The following is a 12139-nucleotide window of genomic DNA, read 5'->3' on the forward strand; positions in this document are numbered from 1 at the left end:
ATAAATCTCTGAAATATCACATTAATACACCCAGACTTCTGAAATCATTCTTAACCTGGATATAGGAATATTTCAATTTCTGCTCAGTGGTATCTAATAGTCAAGTCCTTATCAATTATTTCTACTTGACCAGGAAGAAATCTGTGGTGAATATTGCTTGTACATCATATAAGAAATAATGGGTGCAAATGCCTCCTAAAGACTAGTCAAATGAATGCCTCAGAATGGGCGATGTTGTCTACACTGAGCATGTGGTCTCTTGGGGGAACCACCAGAAAAGCTGGGTGTAATTCAAATGCTAATGCGCCCTGAGAACTTGAGCGTCTGTCACTCCAGCTTGCCAAGCCTACCCAGCTCCTGTTCAACTCATCATCTTCCCAGGTAACCACAGCTACTCTCAAGCTTAGCTCTACAGCAGGTGGAAGGGAAACAATATAGACGCTTCTTTTAAATTTAGGGCTTTTAAAATTGATCAGTTAAAAAAAAATGTTGCCCAGTGCAGATTATGGATGAAACTTCCACCATGAGAATTTGTCTGGATGGGGCAAAAGGAGCTTTTTTCCCCCCCTGAGACTTCTTCAGCTGCAGTTCCTAGTGCTGTGATGGTCAAAATAATAAGCCTCAGCACCCACACATTAACATTAAGCTTTCTCCTTTGCACATTGTGTAAGAGGCATCAGGACTGAGGGCTTAAAAAAAAACTGGTAATGCAGAGGACCAACACTTGCCTGCTACTGAGGGGGTGGGGAGAAGGGGAGGAATAAAAACAGATGGATTTATCAGCAATCCAGGAGATTTATGGAACAGACAAATTCTTCCATCTCCACTAATCCTCTCCTGATATAGAGGATTTCCCTACCATTAAATGATAGTTTTTGAGAATGAGGGGAAAAGCCCAGAGAGTCAGAGACCCAACACATCTACTGAGAAAGGCTGGACAAAGGAAGGCACAGCTCTCTGCCTGGCAGGTGAGCATATTTTTTCTTTCTTGCAGAGGTTCCGCAGTCAAAGATGTGGAGGAAAGATGGTGGGGATCAGGTACATTCATTTCCACACCACTTGTGCATTTATTTCAGTGGAACGTATTGTACTGTTTTCCCCAAACTGTTTTTTTTCCAGACTTCTTCAGCTCCAGCTCCCATTTCTCAGCAAGCATCAAAGACAGATGGGAGCCGAAGTTCCGAGGAGGACAGCAACAAGCAGCCATTGGGTGTGTTACTACGCATCCCATAGGCATATTTAGTTGAGTAGAAATAAGGAAGGCTGCAGGGATCATTGTTTCCTGAAAAGCCATTTTCAGGCAGCAATCCAGGGAACCATCATTTGGGAGTAGCGCCATTGAAACCAGTCCTTAATTAACCTCTGAATAAGTGTGCAAAGTGTTGAGGTTTTAGAAGGTTTACAAGGTCAGAAAACAAACAAAACCCCTGGAGAAAAAGATCTGTTGTTTAAATGGGAAATGGACAAAATGCATTTTAAAGATTACATTAAAAATCCAGAAGTAGAAGTAACTGTTACAAATAAGCATGAATGGAATATGTCCGTGCTTTTGTTTGCTTTTAGATTTGCAAGAACATTTGTCAGGTCTGAGATTCCATAGTGAATAATCAGGGTAATGTTTCTCATCATTTTAAATGGTAAGTATTCTTTTAATTCCAAGAGACTCCACAGATTTTTTTAAACATTGGCAACATCTAGTTCTTTTATTTTGAAAGCATTTATCACACATTTGTTTGCCCTTCACTTTTGTTTGTGCTGCTGCAACCAAGAATATCCAACTACCAATGTTTTTTTATCTTAAAAAAAAGGCAAAAAAGCTATGGTGATATTTGGACATTCCTGACAAATCGTACCCATCTATTATATGTTAAACTTTGGTCCGAAACATGTCCACTTCATCTTTCACTGTACAACTTCCAGGCAGTTCTGTCTCAATGTATTTAACTTTCTCTGATTAGCAAAATGGATACTGGATCCAAAAAGGCACTCAGGAGCTGACCAACATACTGCTGTACTGTCACGTACTTGATATATTGAAGTAAAAGGGGAAGAAAAGGCTTTTTCTGACTTAGACATTCCATACAAGAGAAAGGAATTACTTGGTAATTATTTCTGAGTATAAAATATGCTGTAAATCTGTGCAGGCAGACCGTTCTGAGTGTGGATTACGTAACATAGCATTTGATGGTAGTTCAAACTGAGCTGTTCAGACAATGAATCAAATGTATTCCTGTCCACTGCAACAAGAGCCCTCGTGGATCAGACCAGGGTCCCATCTCCTCAATATTATGTAATCTCCAATAGTCAAATGGAGGTGTTCATGATACTCAAAACAAGGAGGATTATTGACATCTTCCACTGGTGCTTCCTAGAATCATTTCAGATATGTTCCTTGTGATTCCAGAGATAGTAAAAGTTATAACTGTAGTCAATGGTAGCCCAAGCCCCCATGAATTTGTCCTTCAAAATACGTGGCCATCACATCTGATGGTTGCAGATTCTACAGTATGGTATAAAATATTTCCTTTCATTGGTCCTGAAACACTCTATATTTATTTGTAACAGATGACTTCAAAATTTGTTGTTGTGAGAAAGGGCCAAAAACCTCTCTTTGTTTTCATCTTCCATATCTTGCCTGATTTTCTATCACGTCTCTCATGACCTGCCTTCTCTCCAAACTAAAAATGCTATGTTGTCTTTTCTGTTTTAATTGCCTAATCATGTTGATTGGGATGGTGTGTGTACTCTTTTCCCAGCTTTCCTTTTTGAAGTGCAGTCACTGAACTGGGCACAATGTTTCGAGTACATTCTCACTGAAACCATTACCATATTGGCTATTTTTAATTTGCTTCCTAATGGTTCCAAGCATAGAATTTGAGCTATTGACTGGGATTCTAAAACCCATTTCCTGCTCAGTCACTGCAAGGTTTAGACACATACACACACAATTGGATTTGCTCAGTGGTAGAGCACCTGCTTTGCATGCAAAGAATTCCAGGCTCAGCAACTAAGTGCACACATTGCATCAAGCATTAAATTGGATTGTTTTTATTTGGTGTAGGATGTTATATGAACCCAGTCATTGTGCCTTATTCAAGCTAACTATGGCTTTCTATGATACATTATCCCAGCCATTTTAATACAGTACCAAATATACCCTCGCCAACTTTTGTTCTATGGCATAGATGGGGAATCATAAACCTTTAAATGTTGCTTTACCCAAGTTCTCATCAGCTCCAGCCAACATGATTAAAGGTAGCTGGAGGCCTAGAACACCCAAAATTCCTCATTTTTGGAATATAATTAGTCTGGTCCCAAAGCCGCTTGTAAAAACTGTTTCTGCTATGGAAGGCAACCTGATACAAAAAATGTGCCTTGCATAAGAAGGCCTCCAGAAATATTAGTTTTTTGCTTTGTTCAATTGGAATCAGAATTATAACTTAAGGATCCTAGCCTGGCCTGCATTTATATAGGCCTTCCTGTTGTATGACTTGCTTACTGGATCACGGAGGGAATACATCATGCAAACAGGAAAACCCAGTTATATAAGCTACACAACACAGTAGGCTTAGTTTATGCCTAAACAAACTGCTCCTGTTTTATCTAAACTTTACTTTGGGGTTAACTATTCCTTCCAATATATTTGAGACAAAGTCCAACAGAAGCTCCATAAAAGCAAGCATCTTTAGACACCCTGTTGCTGCCTTGTTTGGGTGGAAGTAAAAAACAGAAGGGAAGGATGTAATATGGAATATTTGGGGTTTCCTGTTTTTGTAAACTACAGTATGTCTGCATATTAAAAAAGGTCTTATTTGAGAATTATCTCAACTCCTGTTATCTGCATTGACATGTCCATTCTTTTTGCAGCGGCAATAACAATGAAGTGGTTTTTTGTGCCCCCACCCCCCACCTATAGCTTGGGATAGCTTGGTGGTTTCCCATTATACTAACCAGGTCTGAGCTTATTTACATTCTTGAAGATCAGCCATGGCTGACTAAGTGCTACTAGTTGTCATTTTATTTATTTATTTATTATTCAATTTATTTATTATTCAATTTATATGGCTGCCCATCTCAAACAAGTGACTCTGGGTGGCGAACTATCATAAAATCAATTAAAACCAAATTACATATACAATACAAAAGAAAATTAAATATATATAGCATCTGAAAAAATTATAATCCATAGATATTAGCATAACCAGGAAATGGGGCCCTTCACACTCTGGACTCCAGACCTGTGCACATAACCAGGTGTTCACAGCCTTACAAAAGGCCAACAGGATCAGGGCCATTCTAATCTTTGGAGGGAGAATGTTCTAGAGGGCAGGTGCTATGGCAGAAAAGGCATGCCTCCTAGTCTCTGCCAGCTGACATTTCTTGGCTGACAGGACCCGGAGCATGCCCATCCTGCCGGCCTGGATTGGACAGGTAGAAACAACTGGGAGAAGATGGTCCCTCAGGTAACCTGGTCCCAAGCCATGAAGGACTTTAAAGGTTACAACCAGCACTTTGAATTGCACATGGAAACACATGGCAGCCAATGCAGCTCATGAAGCAGTGGTGTTATGTGTGTCGAATATCTGACTCCATTTACTACCCATGCAGCTGCATTCTGCACCAGCTGAAGCTTCCAAATGATCTTCAAGGGCAGCCCCACGTAGAGCGCATTGCAGTAATCCAGATGGGAGGTCATGAGGGCATCCACAGCATTGCTCAGGCAGCCTGGGGTAAAGATAGAAAGCTGGGTATCATCAGCATACAGATGATACCTTACCCCAAACCATTAGATCACCTCACCCAGCGGCCTCATGTAGATGTTAAGAGGGGAGAGCGGACCAAGCCTTGTGGCACCCCACAAAGTAGGGGCTGTGGGCTGGACCTGTCCCCATCAGCACCGACTGTAACTGACCCTGGAGGAAGGAGGAGAATCAGTACAGTGCCACCCACCCCCAGCTCCTGAAGCCAGTCCAGAAGGATACCAGGGTTGATGCTATTGAAGGCTGAGAGGTCAAGAAGAACAAGGCTGGATGCACTACCCGCATCCCACTCCTGCTAGAGGTCATCCAAGAGCATGATCAGTGGGAAAGGGACTGGAGGCTGGATGAAAACTGTCCAGATTAGTTGGGTCAAGTGATGACCCCTTGAGGAGGGGTACACCACAGCCTCCTTATGAGCCAGCAGAACTACCCTTCCCTCAAAGAAGAATTAACCACTGCCCAGACCCAATCATGCATCCTCTCCCGAGCAGCCTTGACCAGCCAGGAGGGGCACGGATCTAACACATAAGTGGCCGAACTAACAGCTACAAGATCCCTGTCCACTTCCTCAGGTTCAATGGAATCAAACTTCTCCCAGATAACCGTGCAAGACTCAGCCCCTGTAACCTCCACTGGCCCTGCCCCAAGGCTGGAGTCCAATGCAGAGCGAATCCAAGTGACTTTATCCTCTAGATGCACAGCATATTCTTCACAGTGACCCTGTAGGTGAATCCCAGAATTACTTCCTAATAACTGTAACACCTAAGAGGGAAGCTATCCCATAGGTCAATTATGCTTTCTTTAGAGAAATCTTGTGTTAAGAATATGTCTTCCCAGACTAAATAATGTATAATAAGCTTCTTATTTTAGTAGACAAGTTTTTCTTACAATAGTGTTGGGGAAGATAGGCCTGCAGTGCCCAGATTCCAGGTGAAGTTGCTACCATCTTGCTAATGTTTAGCTATTGCAAAACTTACCGGATGCATGGAATTGGTATCACCAGGCTCTCACTGTGTAAAGTACATCAATGGATTTGTGAATAAGTTTTGTAAACGACTCCTAACTTCAACTCTGTTAATGGGCAAAATGACCTATTTTTAGTAATACTTCACTGGTATTGCTTTTATAAAACTGAATACACTTCATATATTTTATGTATGATTTCCCATTTTCTTTAAGAAAGTAGTATATGCAGTACAAATGTCTAAACAGTCTTCCAGATGAGACTCCTGTGGCAAAATATTGTTTAAATATTGAAAGACAGGTAGATCCTTTAGAGCATTATAAAATTGTCTGAGAACTGAGATCCTTTCAGCCTTGTAGCCAGTGTAGCTATATTAGATATAGAAATATGTATAAAATCAAGGTAAACAATATACATTTCTGTTTATTTCATTTGGGCAAGACAAATTATTATTATTTTTATGTTGGGGAGTCATTCCATAAGTACTACTGCATATATCCTGCTGTCAAGTATTTTACTACTGAAAACCACTTAACATATTGTTCATCAATAACTTACGAGAAAATCTATGGAAACCTAAAGTTCCTGAAGCAAAATAAGGTGCTGGAATCACCTTATATACTAAGCCATAATGAGACTTGCTTGGCGCTGTGTGAGTGTAGCACTTGTACCCCATGGTTTATAGCATGTTGTGTAAGTGTGGCCCATATATTGCCTTTGGAACTTAATATTTCTGCATTCTACTCATTTTCTTATCACAGCTGGTGAGTTTGCTTGCCATGTGTTCATGAGAAGCTTCCCTGTTCCCAATATCAAAGAGTCCCAAACGTATAAATAAAAGTGGAAAAAGAGAAAAATTACAACAAGAGGATGGAGAAAATTCCTACTTCTATATACTAAATCCAATTGCTCCACTGGAAATATATCAAAGAATCAGAGAACAACTATGATCCTTGATAAAAAAATCTGTGATTGTGCCTGGATTCTAAGTCAAAGTGGAGGTTAATTTTTATTTAGTGTATTATGTGAACCCATGTTGCAATTTGTAGGCATGGTTTATAACTCTACATTTTCTGTGAATCCTCAACTGTGGTTTGTTTAAAAATAATGCTTAGGCAAGCCATGGCTTTGTGTGAGGTGTGAGAACAGTCTGCATAACTCAATCAGAATTATTTGTGTTTATTGCAAAATCATTAGAGTTTACTAATCTCTCTTTTCTCTTTCTTTCCTTGGGGATAATGATGAGGCCCTTTCTTGCCAGTCTTGCTTTGCATCTCCCCTGTTCATTCCGTGTGGGCTTGTGTCCGCTCCTGTCCCACCAGCTGTGTCTGCACTGAAGAGAAGAGTTGTGCCATTCTTTGTGACCGAGCTGGCCTTACACAGATCCCTAATGAGTTTCCTTGTGAAGCATATTCTATTAACCTGGATAAGAATAACATAAAATTCCTTGCTGAGAGGGCATTTGGTACTCTCCCATCCCTCAAATCTCTCTCAATAAGTCATAACAACATATCCTTTATTACTCCTGGTGCTTTCAAAGGGCTTGCTAGCTTGACTGAATTAAAAATGGCCCATAATGAATACATTCGTTATCTGCATACCAGGACTTTTATTTCTCTCCAGAGACTAGTGAAATTGGACTTAGCAGACTGCAATCTTTTCAACATTCCAGACAGGATTTTTATAGAGCTTCCAGCTCTTCAAGAACTCTTTTGCTTTCAGAATAACTTCCGAAGGATCCCAGGAGCTATAAGAGGGATGGAGAATTTGACCCATGTTTATCTGGAGAAAAACAAGATAGAAGCAGTAGCATACAATTCACTTCTGGGTCTGATCCAGTTGAAATATCTCAATCTGCAAGTCAATAGAATAAATGTAATTCATAATAGAGCTTTTCAGGATTGTCAGAAATTGGAGTACCTTTATTTAAATGACAACTTAATCAGTGACCTCCCTGAGAATTCCTTTGATGGTCTCCAGCATCTAAAGATGCTTAATCTTGGTGGCAACTTTCTCAGGAACATCTCTAATACTTGGTTCCAGGATCAGTCTGAACTGGAAGTTTTGTATTTGGACAGAAACTGGATCAGCTATATTGAGGAAGGTGCTTTTGAAAACCTCACAAGCTTGGTATCTTTGCACTTGAACAGTAACAATCTAACCACTTTGCCTTTCTTAGTCTTTCAGCCAGTCTACTTCCTAGGAAGACTATACCTTTTCCGGAACCCCTGGGAGTGTGACTGCAAGATTGAGTGGCTGAAAGAGTGGATGGAGAATTACAGACTTGTGAGAGATATTCCTTGTACTTCCCCATCTTCAGTAGTTGGTCTTGACTTAATTGATGTTATTTTTGAGAAGACAGTTGAAGGCTTCTGTCTTGACCCAGAAGAATTAAATACCTCATCTTACACACCTCTTCCCATGCAAGATCTACAATCTACTACACAGAATAAATTCAACAGTCTTATCTCAAAATTTCTACTCCAGAAGGGACTTTCAGAGGAGGTGGGAAACACCACAGAAGGTTTCAGCAATACTACTCTGTTAGATGAATTGATTAATGAAGCATCTTTAGGACTAGGAGAAAGTAATATAAAACAAGTATATTTTAATATTTGGGTATCCATTATATCTCAAGCATTATGGACAATATAGCCCAAAGTAGTTTAAAATTAATTATGTCATTTTTCTATTGTGGAAGTAAACTATCCACAATACTCAAGCATGGAACAAATACAAGACTGTTGTGATAGTTTAATACTGTATTTAGAACTAAATCTAACAATCCCCTCTAGACCCATATTTCAAAATAGATTCAGATACACAGCAATGCCAGTTATTTCACATCAGTTAAGAAATTACAATGGGGTAATGTTGGGAGGTAATAAACCCAGTTGTGTTTTTTCACTAAGGAAGTTCTGCAAAAACACCACAGGTTTTAGCAATATTATTCAGATATGGAAACAGTAGTATTTAGAAGTTCTGAATATCAGATAGTGGGAATAAAAAGGAGGCATGCTGCCCCTACAAAGTTCTCAGAGACATTTGGCTAGCTATTGTGGGAAATGAAATATTAGTTTAGATGAAACAAGGTTAAATTCTCAGTTTCATCTGTTGTCTCATCTCAGTCATTTTACCTCTGTTTAAGAGGGAGGTTTGAACACTGCAGGTAGGGCTGGAGGGCAGTTTACTTCCTAACAATAAACTGATATACATAGGGATTGATAGGTGTTGTTCAGTTTGTGACCGACTTGAGCAGGTCCTTATATTTTTTCTATGAAAAATGCCAAAAGTGTCTGTAGTGTTTTAAAATAAGGAGCAAATATTCCTTCAAATATTATGCACTTGCACTGTCTGTGTTACACTCTTGATTTAGATCTCAGAAACCATCTAAAAGGCACAATAAACAAAATATCAGCTCACTGATGTCCATTTGATTTTTCTTTGCCTGCAGGTGGTTTAGTATGAAGTACTGAATAAAGAGATGTATAGAACAGCAGCATAAAGCAAGTATGAATGCTGTTTTTTAAAACCTTTAAATTTTTTTTATAAATGTTGCACATGGTTCCATATTTTATAAATCTTAATCTGGCAGTGATAAAGAAAGGAGATCAGTACATACAGTATATAAAGGGCTTATCTTTTTAAGCACCACTATTTTCTATCATTCCCCTGGAGTTTCCAATGGCCCTAACCCTATTGGAATTTAGGAAAGGCTGAAAACATGGTTGTTCCAGCAAGCCTTGGGGGTGGAGATGTTGTAAGGTTGTTCCTTGCAATGTGATGTTTGTTCAGTTATGTGAGTTATGTTCTCTGGTGGTAAAATATAGTACTGTTGTAGCACTTCTCTCTTCAAGGTTGGTGCACAATGTGGGAATCTTCCTAGACTCGTAGCTCCTGCTTGAAGAGCAGGTGGAAGCTGTGGGCAGGAAGGCCTTTGCACAACTCCATCTGGTGAACTAGTTGTACCTTTTCCTAGATCAGGGGGCCCTTCAGATAGTCACTCATGAGCTAGTAACCTCACAGCTTAATTACTGTAACACTCTTTACATGGGGCTGCTTTACATGGTCCAGAATACAGCAGCACAAGCAGTAATGGGCATGCCTCGGTATCCTCATGTAATACCTCTGCTTTGCAAGTTGCACTGGTTGCCAGTTTGCTTCTGGGTGTGATTCAAGTTGCTAGGTGTTTCATAGCATAGAGCTTGGTTGCTTGAGGGACCACCTGCTTCCCACAGCATCTGCCTGGCTGACTCGATCCTGCAGGGTTGGCACGCTCTGGGTTCCTTTGATTAAACAATGTTATCTCTCAGGACCTTAGAAGTGCACCTACTTTGTAGCAACACCTGCCCTCTGGAACAAGGTGCCCCCTGCCCCAAGATCTGGATGGCCTCCTCTCTGCTGTTTGGCAAGGGAGAGTGAGACCCCATATTTCATCAATCATCCATACAGCTTCCAGTTACTGGAGCAGAACTTTGACAGCCTCACTCGGCTGGCCTGGGATTGAAAGATATATACACAATCCCTAATCCTAGCACCTTGCCCACCAGTGCCCAGCTGGAATGAACAGGCACCTTCACAATCATGTCTTTTGCTTTTCTAGGGCCTCTCCAGGGAAGTTAATACGCTGCAAATCCAACTTTTGGGGACAAGGAGCAGAAGAGGGACTTCATAGATTTGAGGATATTCAGTATATACAGTATTTCATATAAAACAGACAGCATTTGGGTACTAGGATTAGGGATATACAACAGTGAGAGAATAGGCATGTTGACATTTGTTTTGCCTTCTACCACATCCCCCAGAATATGTAACAGCATTAAGCTATGCAAGCTATAGCATGCCAATGTGCTTTTATTTACTATATTCTTTTCCGTTGTACTTTATTATATTGGACTGTCTAAAATGTGCAAAGGTCTTCCATTATTAAAAATTCTCTCTTTGGCAGGAAAAACCCAAAAAAGTTTAGTTGAAGAGTTCCTTTTCAGAATCACTGTGCCATGCAAGCCAGCCAGCCGCACTTCTCTTCTGATGCCAGTCAGTCCTGAGCAGCATGATTGAGAAGGGCCTCTCCCAGGTACCTGCTGGACCTCATTTCAGAAGATGGTAGTCCTCAAGTGAAAGTTACTCAGAGGGAACAAAGACTTACAGAGAGAAGTGGTTCTTGAGATACTTTGCCTTTATGGCATTTAGGACTTCAAGGTTAGGGTTAAAAATGAATTATGAAAATGAACAACATTAGGCTTAAGATATGTTCAAAAGGATCCTACCTGAACATATCTAAAGAACATTAAAGTGCTCTAACCTGAAGATGACAAGAATATTCATAACCAAGATCAAGCCTGACATTTTTTGGCAAAAGAGATATGAAACAGTATTTTATCCAGATGTAGATCTAAATTGTAAGCAACTTGCATGCTGGTTAGTGCAAGTCACACGAAATAGGCTAAAATTAAAGGCAAATAATCAGAAGTACCAAATAAGAACACATCCATCTAACAACGTATTTAAACTTGCTCAACTTAAACCAGTCTAAAATTGTTGATAGTTACCTTTCAAACTTTGGGCCTTCATGGATTCAGCAGGTGGAAATGAGAGAGAACACTTGGGGTCATCTGTACACTAGAATCTCCAGCCCAAATCTCCAATTCAGCTATGAGAGATTGATTATATATCATCAGGCTGGCATCAACTCTTAGTGCTTACATAGATCCTGGGGGAATACTTTCTCCCGCTCTTGGTATGAGAGAGAGAGAATGTGTATGTGCAGGTATAAATAAATAAAACAGATACTGAGGGTTAAAATTATGTTGCTTGCTGGTTCACAGAATTAAAAAAGGAAAGACTTCCCCAAGTTAAGCTTGACTCCAGATGACTATTTTTTGATTAACATGAACACGTCAATGTTTTCTTGGCAATAATATAGAAGTGCCCATTGAGACTTCTACAATTTTGGGGGAGCTCTTTCTACTTCCCAGCTTAATCTATAGCCCTGGGAATTCCTTGTGATCTTCCATCCAAGTACTAACCCTGCTTAGCTTTGCTGACATCCAGGGGAGTCAGGGACAGCTACCTGTTAGGGGACTGAAAATTACTGGGGCCAAAATTAAAACTAAATTAAATTTCAACTTGCCTTTTTCTTTACAGACCTAAAACCAATGTTCTATAGATGTTTCAAATGTTTTCCTTTTACTTATTTACTTATTTATTATTTAAATTTATATCATTGTCCATCTTCCCCAGCAGGGGACTCTGGGTGGTTTACAATAAAAGTAATAATAAAAACATATAAACCTAAGTTATGATCTAAAAACATAAATAAGATAATAAATATAAAATCCAAGAGGAGATGAAATCACAATCAATAGGGGGTACTATGGCACCAACCACCCCCAGGTGGAGCTGTTACCCTCCC

At 39.9% G+C, this 12139-nt stretch overlaps 1 protein-coding gene across 1 annotated transcript; it reads left to right on the forward strand.

The window, feature by feature from the left end:
• The first annotated feature begins 1615 nt into the window (after positions 1-1615).
• NYX (nyctalopin) lies at positions 1616-8379 on the forward strand. The gene is made up of 2 exons (XM_063304692.1): positions 1616-1637; positions 6986-8379. Exons 1-2 carry the CDS (start codon positions 1616-1618, stop codon positions 8377-8379), a joined length of 1416 nt encoding a protein of 471 aa, XP_063160762.1.
• The last annotated feature ends 3760 nt before the right edge of the window (positions 8380-12139 follow it).

Source organism: Candoia aspera, chromosome 5 (assembly GCF_035149785.1).
Source record: "Candoia aspera isolate rCanAsp1 chromosome 5, rCanAsp1.hap2, whole genome shotgun sequence".
Lineage (NCBI taxonomy): Eukaryota > Metazoa > Chordata > Lepidosauria > Squamata > Boidae > Candoia > Candoia aspera.

Coding starts and splice junctions, on each gene's coding strand:
- NYX (XM_063304692.1), top strand. CDS start 1,616: ATGTTTCTCATCATTTTAAATG. Junction 1,638..6,985: donor GTTTCTCATCATTTTAAATG/GTAAGTATTCTT, acceptor CTTTCTTGCCAG/TCTTGCTTTGCATCTCCCCT.